The sequence below is a fragment of the Sciurus carolinensis genome, chromosome 7, assembly GCF_902686445.1.
Source record: "Sciurus carolinensis chromosome 7, mSciCar1.2, whole genome shotgun sequence".
NCBI lineage: Eukaryota > Metazoa > Chordata > Mammalia > Rodentia > Sciuridae > Sciurus > Sciurus carolinensis.
Window position 1 is genome coordinate 22,430,429 of NC_062219.1, and position 24,888 is coordinate 22,455,316.

The 24,888-nt window shown below is 39.3% G+C and overlaps 1 protein-coding gene across 2 annotated transcripts in view; it reads right to left on the bottom strand.

Annotated features, from left to right (window-relative positions):
* Nucleotides 1-15,057: 15,057 nt before the first annotated feature.
* Aig1 (androgen induced 1) overlaps nt 15,058-24,888 on the bottom strand; it is a 244,053-nt gene continuing 234,222 nt past the window's right edge. Inside the window, exons 5-6 of one of the 2 annotated variants that reach the window (XM_047557714.1) lie at nt 21,051-21,214; nt 15,058-15,395 (exon numbers count right to left, since the gene is read on the bottom strand). In XM_047557714.1, the coding sequence (XP_047413670.1) occupies nt 15,358-15,395; nt 21,051-21,214 (202 nt within the window). In that variant the 3' untranslated portion in view covers nt 15,058-15,357. Of the gene's footprint in view, nt 15,396-20,171; nt 20,476-21,050; nt 21,215-24,888 lie in introns of those variants that run through there. The other variant, XM_047557715.1, reaches the window with a different exon arrangement.

Sequence of the window (24,888 nt, forward strand, 5' to 3'; positions counted from 1 at the left end):
CTATTTAGGTCTAGAAACCATCTTTTCCAGGTCTTTATAAAGAACATTGCCTGTGGATTATTTCCTCTTGAGAGAATCTAACAATGTTGCTATTATTCACATTGCCAGAACTTACTTGCACCTAAGCAGCATAGTATCTTTACCTCTGCAATTCCCTAATGCCATTTATTTAATGTCAGTCACATCATTACTCATGACTCACATCATCCATCTGCTACCCATGAACATTGGTTTCCAATGGACACAGTACAGGTTGTTCTTGGGCCTTGTCTATGCTAACCACAGATAGAGGTCTCACCCAAACTCTGAGGGAAAATTGAACGATATTTTGTTTTCTGGTCATGTTAAATTTTTTGTTTAGAATTGTAAAGCATAAATGTACAAATCTTTAGATTCTAATCAGAGCACTTCTAAATATGATTTCTTTTAATGTTGGTGGCCACAACACTATTTTTACACACTGCCACTGGCAGGGAGGATAGAGGAAGGGCCTGTGGCTAGAGCAGAAGGGCAGATTGATTGGTGCAAGGTGTGTTGATCCCCTATCAGGCGTGACTTAAAACCATCCTGGCAGAGCACAGCTACACCAATCAGAGGCAGCAAAGAATCAGTCAGGAGGAAAACTGATGTTGCAGAGCAATGATCTCAAAAGCTTCCAAAGAAGACAGCACAACTACTTTCAGGGCACTGCCTGACATGTCACATAGGACTGTGGAAGAGGTTGGGGACCAGCCAAACTCAGAGGTGGGAGATGTACAGAGCAAAGGATTTTTGCCATCTGGTTTTATTTAACATCTGCTTATAATGCGGGTTTACTGATAATATATTCTCTCAACTTTTGTTTGTCCAGAAAAAAAAAAATCCTTTTTTTTTGCCTTGATTTTTGAAATATATTTTTCAGAGTATGTAACTCTAGTTTGACAGTTATTTTCTTTCAGCACTTTCAAGAATCCATTCCATTGTCTCCAGGATTTTATAGTTTCTGAAAAGAGATCTATAATATTTCTTATCTTTGTTACTCTTTATTGTATTTATCTATTTTTCCTATGGCTTCTTTTAAGATTCTTCTCTGTGTTACTTGATTTCAGTAATATAGACATTGTTTCTCTCAATGTGATTATCTTTGCTTTTATACTACATGGAGTTTGTCAATCTTCTTAGATTTGTGTGTTTGCAGTTTTTAATCAATTTGGAAAATTTTCTGTTGCCATTACTTCAAAATTTTCTGTCTCCCCGCTTTCTCTTCTCTTTTTATGGCTCTCCATTTAAGTGGCAACTCCTTCCTCAGATGTTTCTTATAATCTCTTTTAATAGCTGCAACCTGTTTGTTTCTGCTTTTGTAATCATGCTTGCTCAGCAGCTGTGCCAGGAACCAGGGCTGCCTGGATAAAGGGGAAGGGATTAAGGGTACTTGGATGAGAAAGTCTTGAAACCTGGAAGTCTGAACTGTGTAAAAGATACTGAGAGCAAAGGACTGGACTCAGCCTTTGGAGAAGATTCCAGTGGGCCTGCACCTTGCTCTTCTGCATCTCCAAGTGCTGCTTGTCTCTTTCCATTGACATAATTTTCCATATTTTCTATAACAACATATATGTTGTTCCACATGTTACTAAGTTTGTGTTCATTTTCTTTCTCACTTTCTATTCTCTGCTTCAGTTTGGATGGTTCCTTATGTATCTTATATATCTCTTCACATTCACTGATCCTTCCTGCCTTGTAATTTCTACTTTTTTGTTACTCCATCTATTGTAGTTTTCATATCTAAGAGTCCTATTTGCATTTTTCATGTCTTCCATTTTTCTCTGAGACATTTTCTCCTCTGCGGTCTTGACACATGGGGTATATTCATAGTAGTTGTTTTAAAATCCTTGTCTGCTGATTTCCTTTCTTTATTGATTCTGGGTCTCCTTCCATTGATTGACACCTCCACCCCTTATATTGGGTTTGTCAAATTTTCCTACATCTAGGCAGGTGTAGAAAATTTGATTGGATGTCAGGCATGATAAATTTTGTGAGTTGAGTATGTGATTTTTTTGGGGGGGGAACATCTTTTTCAAAGAGTGTGTGCTTTATTCTAGAAATAATAATTTTGAGGCGCCTTTTAAAGATGTTTTTAGAGTAGGTCTAGAGTAATCTTTACTCAAGAATTGTGACAAGCATGTGACCCCTCTAGGCTCCCTACTGAATGCCCGGTGTATTCATTTGAGGACCCTTTACTCTGGCTAGTGAGAACATGAATGGTTCTTGGTCTGATATGACTGGATTTATTCAGCTTGGAGTGCAATTGTACTTTCCCCCAAATTGTAGATTTTTGCCCTATTTCAGTGCTGATGGTCCAAAGATCACGGGACCCCTTGTGGATTTCTGGGGCTCTTTCTTTTCATAGCATCCTCAGATTTATTACGGTGCTCCACAAATTCTGATCACCTAGTCTCCATGAACTCTGGTCTCTTTAACTCAGTGAGACCCTGAGGGTTTGCTTGGGGACTCCCCTTCAGGGCTGTGATCTGGAAATTGCCTCTAGGCAGAGATCCAGGGCTCAGAGTGGGCTCACAGACTTTATTTTCTTCAGGGATCTTAGTCCTAAGTAACTTCATTGACCAGTATCTGAGAATTATCGTTTTACTACATTTTACCATTTTCCCAGTTATTTATAGATGTGTGTGTGTGTGTGTGTGTGTGTGTGTGTGTGTGTGCCTGTGTTTGAATTCCTGAGCCTATTACTTCTTCAGAGCAGGAAGCAGAAATCCCCCAGACACAACAGATTTTGAACTTTGTCTCAATATTCTAGTTTGAGTGAGAACAAATGTTGCAATCTGCCAGGCTTTCTCACAAATGGCGAGAAACCTCTAGTTCTCTGAAAAGTTTTTATCCCAGTTTCATTTTTTTTTAAAATTAACATAGTTAACTCCAAAATTATAACTTGAAGTTATATACATTAGAGTTAAATTATAATTTATAAGTGCCAAGATTATGGTCTCAGGTTGAGTCAGTTTAAATGGAAAACTTACTCCTTGGAGGCACAGCACTTTAAACTGAGGATCTGTCTTTGGAAAACCATTTTGTGATACAAATATTCCAAAATTAATCCTGACCATAGTATGAAATTAATATAAAAAAGTAGTAAAGTGGTGGTGAGGGACCTTTGTGCTTCCTGGTAGTTGCCAATTGGAGTCCATAGATCAGGATAAAACTTGCCAAATATCTCACCTTTTAAGTTCAGAGAAATGCCTTCTCGATGCCAGTTGTGCACTGTGAATTTACTAGCAGAAGGGATCCAGCAGAACCAGTTTCTTTGTCCTTAGTTTCTCCTCCATCTCTAACTTTCCCTCCCTCCCTCCCTCCCTCCCTCACTCCCTTCCTTCCTTCCTTTTTTCCTTCCTTCCTTCCTTCCTTTCCCTCCTTTTCTCTCTCCCGCCCCCTCCCCCTTCTCCATTCATTTTTCCATCCTGGGAATTGAACCCAAGGCACTTTACTGCTACCCCTGGTCCATTTTTAAATTTTAAAATTTGAGTCAGGGTCTCCCTAAGTTGCCCAAGCTGGTCTCGAACTTGCCATCCTCCTGTCTTACCCTCCTGAGTTGCTAGAATAAGAAGCAGGTGTCACTGTGCTGGCCAGTCCTTGGTCTTTGAATGGAGTAAAGCACACAGAAGGAACAAGATGATGAGGCCTTTGAAGAAGGAGCGTTCACATTAAGCGTTAACAATGCCCTTTTCCTTCCCTTCCTTTAGTGGATAGCCTGGGAGGCAGGGAGCAAGGAAATTTCTATTTGTTCCACTTTCTTCTTCTGAAATCTGTTTTCCAAGTTCCTCTGCTCCCAGGAAGAACGGTGGGAGAGGGATGTGGCTGTCTGACCTGGGCTGACTACTGATGGAGGGAGGGTGCCCCAGGGCAGCCAGTGCACCCACCCGTGGTTGAGTGAGTGCTTGCCCTGGAAGGTAGCTGAGGTCTACCTGAAGCAGAGGCTTCTGGGTGGATCACTTGTTGCCATGGTATCACGGGAGAAGAGGACAGAGGGACCATGGGAATGTGAGCTCCTGTGAAGCCAACAGACTCCTCACCTTCCAAAAGCCATTGCCAGCACTTGACTCCACCCTTGCTACTGGACCGAGAGGCTCAGCAGCGACATAACCATCTCTGATGTCATTTGCTACATAAGCCTAGTTCTTCCCCCTCTTTCCCAGACACGAGGAAGGGAAAAGGGGTTTTGACAGTTTGGATTTCAGAAGGCCAAGGATTAAATATTGAACCTGAGTGGAATGAAGAAATAACATTTCTGGCCCACTCAGGATGCAGAGTTGAGGACCCAGAATATTTAGTGATGTTTGAAAATGAATTAATTTCATTCTTGAATGTATCTATGTGGAGATACATAATCAAACTTAATATGCTTTTATCAGTATGTAAAACCGGACATAGCATTAAAGCATCTTATATTGTGCTTGGTTTTACACAATCCCTTGAGAGGATTTTTATTGCTTACATTGTTTTGACTAAGGCTTTAAAAATATGTTTTCAATAAAGCTTGGCGATAAGATGCCTCCCTCCCTCTCTGGCAAATCTCCCTGTAGCAAGCAGAGACATTTGTCATTACTCCAAAATTCTTTGAATTGTACTCAAAATTAGGGTCATCTGTCTCAAAAATGTTCTTTGCTTTGCTGATGAGTAGGCATGAAAGCACCCAAATATCATGGGATGGCCAATGTTGCTTCAATGGAACGTCAGTGGTCCTCAGCGCTTCCATTTCAGTAGATCTGATGATTTTGAATGATTCTGGCTGACTTGGTAGCATTGGGTAATTGGTTTGGCTTAGCCAGGGATAACAGTGTTGGCCCTTCAATTATTAGAGAATAGCCTACGTAAATGGAAAAATGCTTAATGAGAGCATAGGCATTGGTTTCCTATTGCTGCTATGGAACAAATCATCACAAATTTAGTAACTTAAAGACAAATTTATTATGTGGAGTCAGAAGTCCTAAAATCAGTGTTGATGGGAGTCAGAAGTCCTAAAATCCGTGTCGATGGGAGTACTCCTTTTGAAGTCTTGCAGGTCCCTTTCCTGGGCTCTCTGCGGTCTTTGGCCTGTGCTCCTTTCCTCAGGTCACTCTGAGATCTGCTGCCATGGTGTCATTTTTTTTGTTGTTGTTGTTGTCTCACTTTACCCTCTTGCTCCCTCCTCTAAGGATGCCTGTAATCACTTCTGCCCCACTGGTAATCCAGGGTAACCCCACATCTTAAGATCCCCCTTTGCCACGAAGGGAACCGTATTCTCGGGGATTAGCATGTGGAGCTCTGTGGGGACAGTGTGGGACGGGCAAGACTCCCACACCATAGTTACTAAGGAAGCAAGACATAGAATGGTTTCATACATCTCTAAAATGTTAAGTCCCTACCGTGAATTCCTGGTAGTGACTTCCTATCTATCTACCCATGACCCTTTTTTCCTTGAGACATGTTTTCCAACTTTAGGGAGACTGCCAACTTCTGAGTCATGTTATTGTGTCCCTACATTTTCCCCCCCAGTTCCTCTGGATCCTATGATCCTATCATGCCGATACTCTTGCTCACCTGCTAGTCTTTGTGTAGCACTCCTCTTCTAAACCAAACCATTTCCTCACCTTGCCTGGTCTGTTGAAGTTCTTGGAGGGAAACCTGAAATGGTTCTTGTTATTACCAAGTAAATTCATGGTCTTTACCTTCTCCCAGACCTTCGGTGTAGCCTGGAAAGCCTTCTGTGTTTCCACAGCCCAGGTCTCTGTTTACAGGGTGGGTGACAAACGCCAGCCCCATCACCTGTCCTCTCAGTCTAGAGACAGTTCTGTGAGTTAAATTGTAGCCATCAAAGCCATTAAAGAGTCTATCATTAGTGCTCCCAGCTCCTACCCGGGGCTCTCATCCCTTTCTCCTTCTTTCCTGTGACAGTGCGAGAGGTGCTTCCTCCTAAACCTAACCCAGAACAGCTACCAGGTGAAGTCATCCACCTCGATCCATATTCCCTTTTAGCCCCTGCTCTGTGTCAATTCTCTTCCTGAAATAGTATTCTGTAATTGCTCTTTCTACTTCTTTCCCATCCACAGAAGCTGCTAACTCCTTCCTTCTCTAGAATCTACATTCTGTCCCTATAATTTCACTGAAGCTAGCCCTTGACTCCATACAGAAAGATCCAAAGCCAAGGTTATCACGGAATTCCACCAGCCTAGTCCTCCTTCCGGTTTCCTACTTAAGGACAGAGTGGTGTCACTGTCGTGAACATATCCCAGGTTGCTTTCTCTCAGTTATCTCATAGAATATGGGCTACCAGACCTGTGGACTCAATTTCCTAATATACGTTAGTATATACCATAAACACACTATGCTATCTCTGTTGTGGGAGCAGATATTCACCCGTGTTTTCTTATATTTCCCTAAGTCTCTATTATTTTATTCTTTCTTATTTTTAAGTCATTTAGTCCAGCGGATGTGCGTGTGGGTGGGGTGGTTTAAGGGAGAAAGAAATTCTTAACTGGTTCTTTTTCATCAAATACTTTTTCAGGGACTGGAGTTGTGGCTCAGTGGTAGAGCACTTGGTTAGCACGTATGAGGCCCTGGGTTTGATTCTCAGTACCAGGTAAAAATAAATAAAATGAAGGTATTTTGTTCACTTACAACTAAAAAATAAAAATAGATTTTAATTTGTTATAGCACAATTTATTGTAAAACTTATTATAACCTCACTAATTAAAAATGCCATTGTTATTGTTGACTACATTTCTATGTGTACTAAGGCCTGTTTCTGGACTTGTCTGTTTTTATTGATTTTCTTTATTCTTGAGCCATATCATACTATTTCAATTATTGCATTTAAAAAATATTTTGACAGCCCAAGTATGCTTTTTCAAGATTTTTGTTTTCAGTTATTCTTACTGGTTTATTCTTCTGTTAAGTTGAAAAAAAAAAAACGGTTATAGTCATGTGCTGCATGAACATTTTGGTCAACTGCAGATCATATATACAAAAGTGGTCCTAAAAGACTATAATGGATGGAAAAATTCCTATGGCCTCATGAAATTATAATGGTCACACTGTCACAGCACATTCCTTGTGTATTTGTGACGATGCTGATATAAACAAACCTATACACTGCCAGCAGTGTACAAGTATAGCTCATACAATTGTGTACAATACGTAACACTTCACACTAATGAAGATGACTGTTGCTAGTCTATATATTTACTATACAATACTTTTAATTATTTTAGAGTGCACTCCTATTTATAAACAAAGTGTTCTGTAAAACAAAGTACCATGGTATACTTGTAGTAGCATCGTATCTTTTTACTGCTTCCTTTGCAATATTTGCGTAATGATGAAATTCCTGAAGGATGCATTTCACAGAATGTATCCTCATCACTAAGTGTCCTATGACTGTATTGGGAGGAAAAAAATGACATCTTTAAAAAAAAATAGTTTCCAGAATTTACTGTACCTTTTCATTTTATTAAAAAATATCTCTCAGGCCTGGCACAGTGGTGCATGGCTGTGCTTGCCGGCAGCTGTGGAGACTGAGGCATGAAGATTACAAGTTCAAAGCCAGTTCCTGCAACTTAACTAGGCCTTAAGTCACTTAGTGGTACCCCTGTCTCAAAATAAAATATAAAAAGGACTGGGGATGTTGCTCAGTGGTTACGCACCTGGATTCCATCCCTGGTAACACACACACACACACACACACACACACACACACACAAATCTCTGAGGGAAAAAAATATAGTATTTGGGCATAAAGATCATTATTTTATTATTGTGTTAATTTATGCTTTTAGTATTTTGTTTATGATAAGTGAAATCTTGTGTAATATCTAGAAAATAACTGGAGAAGTTTTTCACCACTCTGCATTTTGGGTGCAATTTATTCTTAAACCTTCTTCCATTAATTCTCATTAGTTAATTATTAATTTTCTTTTTCTAGAAGTGAAAGTAGAAACAGGTTTTCTCCTGGAATAACAGATCTTTACATACAGGCACAGAGAAAAGCACATTTTCCAGCGGATTGCCAGGAGGGAGCAAATGGTTCCAAACCAAAGAGAGGAATTGGTGGTTTATTCTTCCTGTGCACGCAGTGATTACAGAGCCCTAGGCAGAGTCATCCTGACGGGCTCCTGGGCAGACTGAGCTGCCATCACAGGTCATTGGGGACCTAGCAGCACCTGCACCGCGTGGGCGTGTCCTAGTGCCGCAAGCTGTTGGCAAGACAGGCTGCGGTCCTATGGGAATTAGTAGCCAGGACTCAGCGGCTGGGGTTTCCAAAGCCCAAATAACACACCATGAGAAAACAAAAACCAAAAAACCAAAAAACCCAAGTCCTAGGGTATACTGTTCCGCAGTGATGAGCGCATTCCAAAGGCGCACCGTGAGCTGGACTAGTTTCATTTAAACGTCGCAGGTGTCAGGTCCTCGAGGTGTCAGTTTAGTGTTAGATCAGAAAACATTGTTTGCTTGAGAAAGGAGACGGGTAGTCACAGGACCCCAGAGGAATTTTTCCTGGAACTGCTTTAAAAATTCCACTCCACGAGGTTCCTTTTTTTGAGTTGCCTGGAGAAATGTTTTCCTTTCAAATGTTGGTTTTGCGTCTTTCCTGCTTGTCTCACAACATTTAATTTTGTTTTCCATTAATAATAGAATTCTATGGTTGTTTGGAAACACTTTTTTAAAATGTAAAATTTTTCCACTGATGGTCACAATACAACTCATTTTAAGCAAGATAAATAATGTTATATTTTTGTTGCTAATATTTTAGTTAAGTGGAAAACTTTTTTTGAGGTTTTTATTGACTTTGAAAAATGATTTGTGGTGTTACATCATTGTGTAATGAGAATAATTTAAATAATGTGAGAATTATACTTGAATGTTTTAAAGAACTTGTTCATAAAACACTGGACTTAACTACTTGTTTGAAGATGGTTAATTGAACATTTAAAAAATCACTTCCACAAACATCAATTGTTTTTGAGTCCATTTCCCCTGAAAATTGAACAATTCATTGTTCTAAGAATTTGTTCCTAAAGTGCTATAAAATATATCCTTATTATTAAAAATTTACTTAATATATTTTTATATTGTCAAGTGTTTGTTTTCCTCTCAATTAACATGCTGATGGCTTGCATATTTTATTGATTTCTGTGCACATGTGTATATATTAATCAATTTGTCAATTCTGATGTTTTTCTGCTACTTTAATTTTTGCTTTCATTTTCTTAGTTCCTAATATTTCCCTAAGTTTTTAAAAATGTTTTCTATTTCTTGTACTTACTATATGGCTTGTTTTCTTCATGTAAATTTTGTATACAAATCAAGTCTAAGGCTATATATTATTTCTAAATATAGCTTTGGTTACATCTTGTGAATTTTATAATTATTTTCCGACTAGGTAGAAATTGCTTTTTAAATTTTTGTCTGTAATGTACTTCCCTCAGAGCTGTGTTTAAGTTAAAATTACCCTTTTTAAGAATACAACCATCTTTCAAAATATTTTTAAAAATAAGATGGTGTAAAATAAGATCCCACCAAGGGGTCTCCTATCAGTTCTGTTTCATCCTTTACCACACACATGAATAACTTTGTACACTTTTTAAAAAGTTATTTATTTATTTTAATTTTTTACAGACTGTGTTTTGATTCATTGTATACAAATGGGGTACATTATTTCATTTCTATGGTTGTGCACGATGTAGAGTCATACCATTCTTGTAATCATACATGTACATAGGGTAATGATGTCTGTCTCATTCCACCATTTTTCATACCCCCCCCATTTCCTTTTACATAAAGTTCCTCCATTCTTCTCTCATCCCCATCCCCCGACCCCTAAGATTCCTTCTAAAGTTTCTTTACACATGTTCAAGCAAAACTCCATCCTTATATCCCTTCCTCATCATTTTGGCATGAAGAGTGGCACACTATACTCCTTCTTTGACATATTTCTTTTTAAAATTCAAGGTAGATTTTTAGGTGGATTTCCCCATATCTGTGCACAAGGAAGATCATCAGCTCCTCTTCCCTGCTTCCTTCTTTGTACAGCACTGTGGTATTCTTTTTAAAAAATATTTATTTATTTATTTATTTTTAAGTTTTTTATGTTATTTTGATTCATTGTACACAAATGGGGTACAGCTTTCATTTCTCTGGTTGTACATGAAGTAGAGTCATACCTTTTGTGCAATCATATAGACACAAAGAAGAATAAAATTATGGCATTAGCACTATGGTATTGTATCGAGTGGAAGAACCATTATGTTTTAAACCAGTTTCCTTTAAGAAAGGGAACACTGCAAATATTTCCATTTTTTCTGTTATAGACTTTGGTACAATTAATAAATTGAACATGTGGAAACATGCCTGTTAGCATAAATTCTGAAAAACAAAATTACTAGGTCAAATGATTCATGCATCTGTAATTTTAAAAGATAAAGACAGTTTTTCCATGGGGATTGTACCTATTTTTTTTTCCATGAGCAATTATGAGTCTCCTACCCTCTCAATGGTGTTTTGTCAAATGTTAGGGGTTTTACCTATCCAATAGTTAAAAATGAGATGGAGGGTGACTTTTATTGTATTTTTCTTATTGTGATTGAGGATGTGTTCTTTTCATATGTGTAAGGGATACTTCCCTTTTTCCTCTGAATTTTTTGTGTTCTTTGCTGCTTGCTTTTTTCCCTAGGAGACCTTTATATATTAGGAAGGTAAGTCCTTTATTAAATGAGTTGTAATTTTCCCTTCCAGTTTGTGAATTTAGTCTTTTATTTTTTGCAATGTAGGAGTTTTTAAAAGAATTTTGATGTAACTGAATCTATTAATTTTGTTTTATGAGTATTATATTATGAATCCTACTTAACTAGCAAGGTCTTCTCCACCGCTAGAAAATTCCAAATTTTCTTCTCCCATAGTTTCTTAAACATTTTAAATCTTTGTTCCTTTCAAAATGTGTCAGGGTAAAAGGTATAGGTATGAATCCCACTTTTTAAAAATAAAATGATGGGTATTAAATAAATAAAATGATGGGGACTTTCAGTTCATGCTGAATTTATAAACTTCGGGCTTTCTAAGAATAGGGCATGTGTTTCCACTTGTTAAAATATTATTTTACCTGATATTTCCATAATTTTCTTTGTAAAGTTGTTTCTATTGCAAATGGGAACTCTTCTTCCATGATTTTCCATTACATCTTATATATAGGACAACTACTGATTTGTATATGCTAATTTTATACTGTTATCTTACTATCTTAATTCTCAAGTCATTTTTCAGTTTATTGCTTTCAGTGACTTTCTAAATCTAGACACCAATATATCTCAATTCCACATATTCCATATTCTTTTTACAATTTAACATTGATTCTTCTCCAACAAGACATGGGGGGGTATATGTTTCATTCCCTTGAGTGCAGAAGTGGCACAATGTGACTTCTGAAGCCAAGTCATACTAAGAAACATAACTTTTACCTGGATTTGCTAGGATCCAGCCACTGTATTACATCAAGGTCAACATAAAAATGGCAGTCAACTGTATGGGATGAAGCCAGCACCACATGGAAAGGACACATGTAGCTGTTCTAGGCACAGCCTCAGCTGAGGTCTCAGTTAAGAGCCAGCAACAATCACTGGACATACACATGAACAAACCCTCAGATGACTCTAGCCCCAGCTTTCAAGTCACCATGGCAGATATAATCCCACATAGACAAGCTCATGCTACCAAGTCCTGCCCAAGTTGCCAATTCTTTGGCAAAGTAAATGTTTTCAGCCATTGAGTTTTGTGGTGGTGTGTCAGTGGTAAGAAATAACTGGAACAGGTTTTGTGTACATGTGTTTATTTAAAATCATATGATAGAAAATTGTATTTTTACCTTTTTCATTTTAATTTGAAAAACTCTGATTTCTTTTTTTCTGTGGTTAAGGGTTTGGAACCATACAATGTGATATATATTTCCTTCAAAATCCAGTAAGACACCCTGTGGTATTGCATGCATGAAACCCTTCCATTTCACTTTAGAGGGCATGTGGTTGTTATGCTTACACAGATTACTGGAGCCCTAGAAACTTCATGAAGGGGGATGGCCCCTGCATGTTTGTTTTGGAAAGGGCCATTTATCTATCATCTATCAGCATGCATATGGCTTATGACGTTCTCTAGGGTATTTGTTGCATCCAGCAAGGAGTATAATACAATCAGAATAATAGAGGCTTGATGCTCCATGCAATGAATAGACAACTAAAGTCACCGGTACACAACCAGAATTGAAATATAGTCTGGGAAAAAACAAAGATAGTGAAGGCATATTACCGTCCTTGCAAGGTAAAGACAAACTTAATAGCTTCATACCAGGGCTTGTTTTGAGTTACTCCTGCAAAAAACGACATTTCTTCTGGAGTCACCCCTAAGTAAGTTTATAATAACTCATTATCATTCTCCAAAAGCCGTTAGTTTGTTGTACACAGGCAGTGTTAGTTTACTAGGACCACCATAACTACCACAGCCTGGGGGCTTAACCAACTGACTTTTTTCCACACAGTTCTGAAGGTTGGAAGTTTAAGAACAAGTTCTCAGCAGGTTTGGGTGTCTTCTGAGGCCTGTTTCCTTGGCTTGCATTTGATTCCCGCATGACCTTTTCTCTGTGCATCCCTGGTGTATCTTTGTGCATCCAAATATTCCTGTCTTATGAAGATAGCAGCAGTTTGGATTGGGGCCTCTTCTAATAGCCTCACTTAATTTAATCACCTCTTTAAAGGCCTTATCTCCAAATAGGCACATTCTAAGCTCCTAGGGGTTAGGGCTCCAACAAGAATTTTAGGAGGATGCAACTCAACTCATGAATATGGGTCAAGTGGGTGAGTTGAGTGTGGTGGTGATGGTAACCAACTCTGGATTGTGCAAGTCTGTGATAGAGGCACCATCAAAATGTGGTATTGTTTTACTTTTCTGTTTTGGTAGATTTCTGCTTGACTTTTCCTACTTCCTAGTTTCAACTCTGTGAATTAGGGGGTCAGTAGGGTGATTCTTCTAAAGAAGTCTGTTTCTATCAACTATGCTTTCAGAAAAGGGACATGGAATGAAAGTCAATCCCAAAAATGTGATGCTAACTCACAACAAGGGGGTGGGGGACAGAAGAATAGAAGTTCATTGGATTAGACAGAGGGGGATGCAGGGAAAGGAGGGGTATGGGAATAGGAAAGATAGTAGAATGAATCAGACATGACTTTAATATGATTCTATATGAACATATGAAGAGTATAACTCCACATCATGTACAACAACAGGAATGGGAAGTTATACTTCATGTATGTATAATATGTTAAAATACACTCTAATTTCATGTATATCTAAAAACAAAAAAAAATTTTTTTTAAAGAAACAAGAGGCATGGAGTGCCTCCCAGGAGTGATTTGATCTGAATTGCACATTAAATCACTTGTTTAGTTTTGATTACCATATTTCAGTGTACTTTGGCTATTTTTTCAATCTTTCAGAATGACTTTGTGTCTGCTTTGCAATATACAGGATAGAGTTGGATTTGCCTTTGAGATGTAGTCTAAAAATTTTTTTAAATATATGAATACCCACGTATGTTTATTGATATTGACATGTTTGGCTGGGGTAATATTTTATGATACTTTACTTTTTTACAAAATTGTAACTATTAACTGAACTTTTCTCCTTCAGGTTAGAATTTTTAATAAGTAATATGTTAACATTGGATATAAGTACTGTAACGTATAAACACATTTACTATTAAATTATATCTACTTTGAATTATCTTCAGTAAATTATCAGGAGCATCCTGGAAACTCCTTTCCTCTTCAGGTGGGTACTGAATCCTTGCCAATGGGAACATTCAGTCTCAGTTAGGAAGTGGTTGTAATTAAAAAAAGAAAAGAAAAGAAAAGAAATAAAGTCAGAATGTATCCTGATGTGCATGTTAGGGTATGTGTGTAGGCATGGGAGTGTGTGGTGCGGGGATAGAGAAAGAGAAGGGGAGAGATATTTCTAGCATTTAAAAAAATTATATTATCAATTTAATAATAATTTTTGTGTGCGTGTGTGTGTGTGGTACGAGGGATTGAACCCAAGGGCACTTAACCACTGATCCACATCCCCAGTCCTTTTTATTTTTTATTTTGAGACAGGTCTCACTAAGTTGCTTACAGCCTCACTAAGTACCCAAGGCTGGTTTTGAACCTATGATCCTCCTGTTTCTGTCTCCTGAGCTGCTGGGATTATGAGGTGTGTCACTACTTCCAGCTTTAAGTAATAATTTTTTGAGTAAATGATTTTATAGCATTTGCTGATCCAACTTAGCTTGGACAACGAGCACCTATATATGTGTTAAGTGATATTTTATAATTCATATAGCCTTCTATTTTCTACTTTAAAAATAATCATGGTCATCAGTAGAAGAAGGGGTTGTGGGGGTAGGGGGAGGGAGGAGTGGAGGTACTGAGGAATGAAATTGACCAAATTATGTTATATGCGTGTATGAATATGTAGCAATGAATCCCACTGTTACGTGTAATTATAATGCACTAATTAAAAATAAATAAATAACTATGGGCAAAAAATAATTATGGTCTCAAGACTTTATAAGCCTGTATATCTTTTCTAAATCAGAAAAGTATGGGAAAGAACCAGTACAGTAAATCCACTTTCAACAGGTGGTAATACAAAATAAGGAAGGAGATGCCAATGTTAGGATTTTGAGAAACACCACGTGAACATGAAATTTGGGGTTGCTTGGTCTTTATTAACATTTGCATCTAGGGAGAGTTTCACAAGATTAAGTCAGGAGATCGAGTACACTCAGGGTTTTGACTAACTTGGTGTAATTATGACTAACATTGCCTGGATAGGCGACTGTGACTTAATTGCAAGTGGAATTATCTGTCCTGCACTCCTGAGGCCCCCCTGGTGGCCTAGGGGTATTATTCCAGCTCCTCTGGGACTAAATGCACTCATGTCTTGCTCCACATCCATTCCTCTGACTTCAACATACTTCTCAACAAGAAACACAATCGAATTTTACTCCTCCTTGATTAAATGGTGTTATAATTGCAAAAATGAAAATCCATTGATCAATTTTAGTTTTAAAGCTAGAAAAGGAAAAAGATGTTATTATCAAAAAAAATGAATTTGGAAAGAATTCTTTGAAACAGAGCTAGGGTGAAGTATTTTGGAAAGCAATGTGTTCTATTTGTATGCATATTTGTGTATAAAAAGTGTCCTCCCTCTGGGGCAGGGAGGTGGGGGCTGATGACATTGCCTCTTGTGAGCTTCTGGTCTACATTGCAGGTGACAGAACTCAGTGGCTCTTCCGTTCAGACCTGGATCTTATTCCAATTTAGGCTTCTCTTTCTCTTCTTCCATACCTAGAAATACAAGTAAAGTTCTTTATTTGGGCATCAGATTAAACTATGATTAGGTATGTCAAAACTACTCACAAAAACTCTCACCTCCCCCCCTTCTCCCCATCCACCCTCCTGTAGACTATTCCTCCTTTTTCTCCTAGCTGAGAAGGAAAGTCATTTACAACTTTTCCCAGAAACATCCTCAGTGACCTCTTTCCACACCCTTTCCCTGAATCAGGACATAACACCTCTGGGACACAGCCAGCTCTCTCACTTCTGTGGGTGAGGACCACAAGTTGGTTCTTGATCCATTGAATCTGCATGGAAACCCCAGCCAGTCTGCTTCTTAATCAGCCTCTGCCAACAGAAGCCATGCAGCTGATGCAATTCAAATGGACTGCATTTATTTTTACTTTAGTCCTGTCCCTTCCCAAGGCAAGGACTCTGGATTTCTAAGAGTTAAGATGTTAAAAAATATATTTAGTTTTATATTTTAAAAAGCTCATAGGGGCTTATTAGCCACAAGAACTATTTATATCCATGCCCTTATATACTTTTTAAAAGACATTTTTGCAATGCTAGGGATGGAACCCACAGCCTCATGCATGCCCATCACTAAGCTACACCCCCAGCCCCAAGTCCTCCCTCTATTCAACCTGCTGCTGATAGACCTGGGTTTGTCTGCTCTTCCTCCTGTAGGACTTGTGTATACTAGACTAGTATGATCTGCCTTTTGTCTTGGGTGAATAGTCAGCAACCTTTCATTTTCCTAGAGATAAATATGTTTCAGTCATTCTTGTAAATTGTAATTAACTTTTTTCTTTTGCTTCTCGTTATTTTTTTCTCATGTTACCAAATTCTCAGAGACTTTTTGCAAGTTGTTTTCAATAGCAATGATGGAATGAAAGAATTCAAAACACTGCTTTTCAGGTTTGATTAGTATTCTTTTATAAATTGCTAGCTCTCTGAGGGCAAAGCCTTTGACTGTTTTATTCCTGATTGTATCTCTAGCACCTAACACAGTGTCTGCCTCATAGTAGATACTTAATTAACCTTTATTAAATAAAGAAACAGCACACATAGAGAAGGTCTTGGGAGACCAGACCTGCAGAAAAGCAGTAGAACAAAACATGGGCCCCCACAATATAATAAATCATAAAGCTCCAGAGGTCATATAGACTATATTGGCCCCAGGGTCTCAATATTTCCTCTGCCATTTCTCTTTGAAAGGGGAAAGTATATCTTATGCCTGTCCCACCATTGTGTCTTAGAAGCAGGTAGTTTCTTGTTTGGTTTCATAGGTTCCCATGCAGGTGGAGAACAATTTTGCTTCAGGATGACTCATACTTCAACTCCCAGCTCCTAGTAGATGTTTTGTGGGGTCAGGAGAAGATAGTGGGTTGTGGGTAAATGCTGGAGTCCTCAATAGTCTTTTGTGTTTGGTTCTCATAGCTAAGGAACTACAGCACTGTTTCCAAAGTACTTCTCATAATATTATGGAAAACCTCAGTTTGAAGAATAAAGACATCCAAAGGGAGGAGGAATAGGGCTAAAGGCAAGAAGATAGGACAGGGCTTTGTTGCTGATAGCCAAGGCAAAGGCCAGGAACAACAGATTCCATTCAAACTGCACACAAGATTTGAGTCCCAACTTCTGGCCCACATTCTCTCTCCATGGAGAAGGTACTGGGGACTAATAAGAGCTTGCTTTCTAATGTCTGTTTCCTCCAACGCATTCTCCTGCTGATATGGCAGCATGGTGGGATCTTCAGAAGCGGGAGAGGAGAACAGGGAGCCCTCTCTGATCTAGAGAGGGAAAATGGCTCCCCTCCTATTTCGGTTTGGCAGCTGTGAGATAGAGGCGAAAAATGAGAGAAGTTTAGAAGATCCGGATGTAGAGTTTGCCCCCAAAGCAGAAAGAAACCTGCTGTAAAGCTGATTCTGGCCACAGATGCAGGACACAGGGGACAAGGCTTCTTGAGGGAGGCATTTACAGGCAAGTCCCCAGGCTGGAACAGGGGCTCCACCCGCGGGCAGTACTTTGACATTGCCAGCCTCCTGGGCCCCGGTGAGAAATGACCTGGATGGGGAGCTGGAGAAGAAAGGGGAGGGGGTTCTGCACACGCAGGCTGCCCTTCCCAATTCATGCGTTGAAGTCCTGACCCTCTTCTCTGATGGTCTGGCCAATAGTACAGAGGCCAATCTGTCTTTTGAGTATTTTTTTTTTTTTTTTTTTACCAGCAGAAACACTGCCAGCCTGGTCTCATAGGTACAGAGACAAGAAATGAAGGGCCCAAGTCATTGGTCAAGATGGTTCAGGGACTGCCTCCTGGATTCCAGAGGGTGGGGCTGTAGCCCAGAACTGAGCTGGTGGAGCTGCTGTTAGGCATGGAATGCAGGGCCACACCCCCTTCCCTGTGACCAGAGGACAGAGCATCCAACCAAAGAGGATTATTCTCAAGCTTTCAAATCTGTTGGATTTCCCCTCTTGCTTTCAGACTTTTCTTGGGAACCACCAGGGGCCTTCTTTCCCCTGCCATTTCTCTTTGAAAGAGGCAAGCGTATTTTATGCCTGTCCCACCATTGTGTCTTAGAAGCAGGCAGTTTCTTGTTTGGTTTCATAGGTTCCCATGAAGGTGGAGAACAATTTTGCTTCAGGATGACTCATACTTCAAGTTTCATCCATGCCTGATTGATATCATATTTAAGATGAGATTTTGGATTTAAAAGTTGACATTGCAAAGACTTTGGTGGTTATTGGGATGAGGTGAATGTATTTTGCATATGGGAAGGACATAAATTTGTATGTTGAATTCTGAACCCCTGGAGTCTCAGAATGTGATCTTATTTGTTACAGGGTCTTCACAAAATTAAAATGAAGTCATCAGGGTGGGCCCTCATCAAATACGACTGGTGTCCTCAGAGAAAGGGAAAGTTGGAGAACTCTCTCACATACAGGGAGAACACAAGTAAAGGAGGATGGATAACTGTAAGCCCCTGAGACGCCAGGAACAGATCCTTCCCTCACACATCTAACGAGGAACCAGTTCTGCCCAAAGCTTGATTTTTGGACTTTCAGTCTCTAGATATGTGAGCCAATGAATTTCTGTTGTTAAGCCAACCAGTTTGTGGGACTTTGTTCCCACTTCCTTAGCAAACTAAACAACTTCCACAAAACCACCTTGAGTTGCTTTGTTATAGAAAGAGTAAATATTCGATTCTTAATTTAGCCTATTTTAAGGGCTTTTAAAAATTCATATTTCCTATCAGCTTAGCCTGTTTTGCTCTCATATAGGCAAGGTCTGTGGTTCTGAGTGAAGTCTCTGAGCTCTCACATGTCTGGATTTCCAAAAATGGCGGCATGCTCACAGTTCCCTAGAAATAACATGGGACTGAACCTCAGCTAGAAGATGTCAGCTCTGCTGCCAACTATTTTGGTGGATTCCTCTATTTTGGTATGACTCTCTGGGGCTTTAAGCTTTCTGTGCCTCAGCTGCCTTTGGTAAAAGGAAAATGTTGGTTTAGATGATTCCTACTCTCCTCTCAGCAACAAGATTACTCAATACTGCAGTAATCGGACAAAACTAAGTCAAGGAAGTCAAGTTACAAAAACTGTCATGGATGAAGGGAAGGGGGCTCAAGGGCAGCATTCCTTCTTCTTGGGGGATTCTGTAGTAACTGGTGATGATGGTGCAATGTACTCCATTGTATTCAACACATGGACTTGCACACACACACACACATACCAGTGTTCAACCAGCATTTTCAAAAATCAACCATTGACAGAGCCAGGAAACTAAGGGGACTAAGTAAAGTGCCAGATGAGAATGAGGAAAAATTAGAGTGCCATCTAAACAGGACACTTAATTTTAATTCTTGTTTGACAGAAGGGAATAGTGGGCTTGCTATTCCTAGATCTTAAAATATTTGATAGGAAGCTGAAGTCTGGCCTTTACATGAAGTCTCCTGATTTTTAAATATTGGTTCCAAACCCAAAATTCCACTATGTAGGCCTAATGAAACTTCTCAGTGGGTGAAATTTAGGGGCAGGTGATCACCGTGTGACCCCTGTTGTAAATGGGAAGATACCTACTTGACACAGAACATTATCCTCAATGGAATCAACTACATAGATGTAGACAGGCTTAATCTCAAACCTGAGATGAGTTATAAAAAGTTAGTCAGCTTCACTCGAATTCCTTAAGAAAGTAGTATGGACAATTAAATTGAACAGACCATTTGAAAAATCTGTAGTTTCACTATTTATTTTTAACTCCTTATTCAAAGTTGCTAAAAGCAGCTAGATAGGACATGTACCTACATTGGACATAACTCCTGGTTTTCAGGCCTTCTTCCCATACAAGTATTAGAACAATGGCCAAATGACTGACTGAACCAGGCAAATCAAGAGGACATAGACAGTCATAAATATTTCCTATCTTGGGCTATTAGCTTAAATCTAAATACAGTTTTTCCTCCAAGAATCTGAAGAAAGCTTAATTTTGTTTTCAAAATATTTTCTGTTAACTAAATAACTATAAGTTAACAGAGAAGGATTACTATTCCCATCAAACAGAGGGAACACTATTAAAAGGTTGATTCCTGATTCCCCAAACTGTGGACTGAATTGAATAAAAAATTTTGAGATATTTTCAGTGGACTAATCATCAAACCCAAAAGCTGCTGAGAAAGTAAAGCCTCAGTTTCCCTGGGCCATTTAGCATTGGCTACCACCTTGACACATACAACTTTAAAAGATCCACACACAAAGAAACGCCTGAATCAATAACTGTGATCACTGTGCTTTATTTGTCTGTTAGAGGGAGTTCCTGGCATAGTATCTGGCATAGAGTAGGGTACTCAATGTTTGTGGAGCAGAATCCAGTTACTGGTGATCTCCAGAATGTTGCAATTGTTGGAGATGTCCAGAACTTTCTAGAACCCCCACACCATCTTGCCCTTGGAGGGATTTTCATGCAGGATTCAAATCACTACATGTCTGTAACTTTTTCCATCTTCCAATGTTTATGTTAAATCACATACAATATGGACAGGTTTTGCACAGCTTGGACAAGATTATATGTCTTGTCTAGATGGAGGCTCTGCCATAAATGGAAACAAAAGAGAAATCACATCATGGGTTAGGAGAGCTTTTGCAGCAATGTGGTGTCGCCCTTTACAAGTTTGTACCTCTTTGCCATCTTTGAACCTTAAAGAGGACAGCCACTGGGGAGCTGGCCACAGGCATTTGGAGGTGCTTAAGAGTTCTAACCGCACAGTGGTGAGACCCCTCTGAGGTTATCGCACCTACACAAAGATGACATGGAAAGTGGATAACCAGGGGACTTTTAACAAGACCCCCTGGCTACATTTAATAACTTATCTATTAAATTTGGAGTCCTTTCTGCTAAGACAGCATTTGGTTAATCAGAGCAGACGTCTCTAATTTTTTTCCTGTTAACACTATGTTTTTCCCTATAAAATTTTATAGATTTGGAGGTTTTACTAGCTAATAAGATTGAATGAGTAGTAAACCTTTCAGGTAAAACCTCCAACAGCTCTTAAATTAATATTGTAATTATCAAAATGAGAGCTTCAGAAGAGATTTTCCCCCAGTCTCTGCATACGCTCCCGTGGGCAGCACTCCTGTGACTCATGCTACCCCCAAAATACTCACTTTTCTGGGTATCCCAGATATAGTTGTTCAGAACTTCTCCCAGCAGGTACAGAAAGTTCATTAAGATGGTTGTCGACCCAAAGAAGATGATTCTGGCTCCCGGGCCAATGTGTTCCAGGAAGGGGTACACCCACATGCCGGTGACATGATGCACCCAGCACACCCTGCAGTGGAGATGCAGAAGAGACAGAGAGGCAGTCACTCTCATGGTGGACTTCAGAGCTGCCAGGTCACAAGAACACACGTCCCTATCTAACTGTTCTTCAGCAGCTGCCAGTCACAAGTTTGGCTTCTGATCCTTGGGAGTGACCAGAAACCTGGTGGTTGGTGATTTTAACCTTTTACTTTGAAATAATTTTAGACTCGCACAAGAGGTGCAAATATGGGGCAGAAAATTCCCATCTGTCCCACTCTCAGCTGGTCGACATCTTGTATAATTCTGGGGCCATCAATGTATCTAAGAAATCAACCTTGTTACGCCAGTATTAGCGAAACTATGGATTTATTTGGAATTCCCCAGTGTTTCCATTAATGTCCTTTCTCTGTTCCAGGACCCACTCCAGGATCCCGCCTTTCATTTAAAGGCATGTCTCCTTAGTCTCTGCTCTGGCAGCTCCTCAGCCTCTCCCTGTCTTTGATGACACTTACAGCTCCTGGTCAGGTATTTGCAACTGTTATACAATCTTTTTAATCTCTTCTTTACATAACAAAACAATGTAGCATTAGGCAAGGCACTGCAATGAGATCTAGGTGGGAATGTGCAAGGCATCCTGCCGGACCACCTTCCAGCTGGACATGAATGTGAGCCACCCCGCTGGCAGAACCATCCTGTAGCCTAGCAGACACCAGGCTCCCTGATCCTTGATTTTCGGATCCCACATTCGTCTCATTCCTCACCCCCCATTTTACATATGTACTTGTAATCATTCTATTTGTGTTCTGGAGATATTTTTGGCTCAGTGGGAACAGCAACATCATCAATTGCCACTGCTTTCAAAGTTTAGTTAGAATATTTGAGCCACTGGCTTGGTCCTGACATGACTACTCATAGCTGTTTTTCAAAAATATTCATTACTCTATCAAATGTTGTCAATTTTGAAGACCAAATAAAATATGAATAACTTTAGTATACCGAGAATCAAGGATCAGGGAGCCTGGTGTCTGCTAGGCTACGGGATGGTTCTGCCAGCGTGGGTGGCTCACATTCATGTCGAGCTGGAAGGTGGTCCGGCAGGATGCCTGCACATTTAAAATTACTTTTTAAACTTCTGTGTTCTGGGGTCATTTCCTCATTTTCCATGATTTTACTCTTTAATGAGTGCACTTACATATACATTACCTACACATAAATTCCTTTGAGGAAGGAAACCTGGGATCTTAGAGTTTGCACTATGAACGAAGATGACCCTCATTCAAAATTCATTTTGGGGTGGTAGTAAAACTCTCTTACTTTTTAACTGTAGAAAGTATATAAGTGCTTAGCTAAAATCATGCATGTACATACATGTATATGTATATAAACACATGCATGTAAACAGATAAAAAATCTATCTGGTATCAGAACTTCAGGGCACAGCAATTCGACCCTTAGATATGCAGCAAAATAATAAAAGTCAGGAGCTCTAACACATGTTTGTACCCAACGTTCATATCAGCCAGAAGGTTAAAACAATCCAAGTGTACATCAACAGATGAATGAATAAATATGACTTTGGATATGCTGGCAATGGAATATTATTTAGCCATAAAAGAGGAATGAAATTTTGATAATGTTATGACATGAAAGAACCTTGAAAACATGCTAAATGGATTAAGCCAGATATGGGGCAGATGTATGTTTCCGCTTACATGACACATCTAGAATAGGCAAATTCAGAGACAGAAACTACAGTGGAGATTACCAGGGACTGAGGGGAGTGGAGAATAGGGAGTTTATGTTGGACATGATGAAGAAGTTCTGGGTATAGACAGTGGTGATAATTACATGGCATTTTAAATGTATTTAATAACAGCTGTACATCTACAAATGATCAAAATAAATATTGTGTGATGTATTACCACAATAAAACATTTCATGGAGTAGAGATTAGGGGGAAAGTCTAAAAGCATTCCTTGCTTGGAGGAGGCAGTCATGAAAGAAAGGTGGAGAAATTGTGCCTTAGGAAGAACAGGCAGTCATTCAGTCATTGAGTCCATCCAGGTCAGCTTAAATCATGTCAAAACTCAGGAGTTGTTGTTGTTGTTACTGTTTTTTTTTTTTTATTGTAAACAAATGGGATACATGTTGTTTCTCTGTTTGTACATGGAGTAAAGGTGTACCATTTGTGTAATCATAAATTTACATAGGGTAATGTTGTTTGATTCATTCTGTTATTTTTTCCCTTCCCCTCACCCCTCTCACCCCTCTTTTCCCTCTATACAGTCCTTCCTCCATTCTTGCCCCCTCCCTAACCCTAACTCTAACCCTAACAGTTATTGTTGTTTTTAACTTAAAATGAGGGCATGCTAGTAAAAAAATTTTTTTCTTTTAAAGCTAAAGCATTTATGAGACTCAGTAGAAATTAAAATGTCAGAGCTAACCTGTGGGCTTCTGATACATCATATTGTGTGTTCATAAATCAGAGGCAGTTTTATCTTCCTAATCTTGTATTAACTAATGTTGTGTACCCATCAAGTGGCTTATTAATTTCCACAGAGATAATATGCAATATTCCCCAAATTTAATACCATAAAGCTGTAATTGATTTTTTTTTGTAAATCAACTTATGAAAGTATAATATGACTCACAGTAAAACTGTTTCCTCAATCAGGCAAATGGGGAGTGATTCAAATTATAAATGCTAATTGTACTTTTTATACTTGTTCCTGGTGCTCAACTCACTTTTGGAAGAATGAGCTCTCATTTGCAGCTTTTGGGGTCCTCTCTGATGCCAGATCTGAGGTCCACTCTTCAGACCCTATTGTCAATGTACTTTTTCTTATTTGTATGGAATCTTCCTATAATACCAACCAGTATGACACCAATAACCATATCCTAGCCATCCTTAGATGACTCCTAAGTTTACCCCTCCAGCCCAGATCTCTTTCCTGGACTTCAGAGTTCCACGCCCCGCTGCACGGCTCCCTGGGATGTTTAGACATGCTTTTAGCAGCATTTCCAACCTAATCCTTCCATGTCATCATCTTCCCTGCATCTGATTCTGGCACACACCCTGACCTCATCACTCAATGACAAATGTGCCTATTCCACATCTTTCTCTTCCCAGGTTGATGGCTGCTACATTATTCCAGTAGTAGCCTGGAGCAGAAAACATGGAGGCATCTTTGTCTTGTTTTTTTTTTTTTTTTTTTTTCTCACAACCCACACCCAAATCCATCCTTAGATCATATTGGCACCACTTTCCAAATACTGTCATCACTTGATATCACAGGGGACTGGCTCTAGGAATCCCACAGAGACCCAATTCTGCAGATGCAAAGTTTCATGTGAAATGGCATGATGTTTGCAGATCATCTCTGCGTACCCTTCTGTATTCTTTAAATCATCGCCTGATTACCTATAATACTTCATACAATGGAAATGCTATTCCGCAGGTTGTTACACTGTATTGTTTAGGAAGTAATGACGAGAAAAGAAGTCTGTGCATGTTCAGAATAGATGCAATTTTCCCCAAATACTTTTGATCTATGATTAGTGAATCAATGATACAGAGGGCCAACTGTATGTCCAACATATCGACTTCCCACCACTGCCCTCACCATCCCTTGGGTTCAAGCCATCGCTGCTTCTCCCAGGAAACACTGCGGTACCCTCTATCTCTGCTTTTACCCTCCCTAC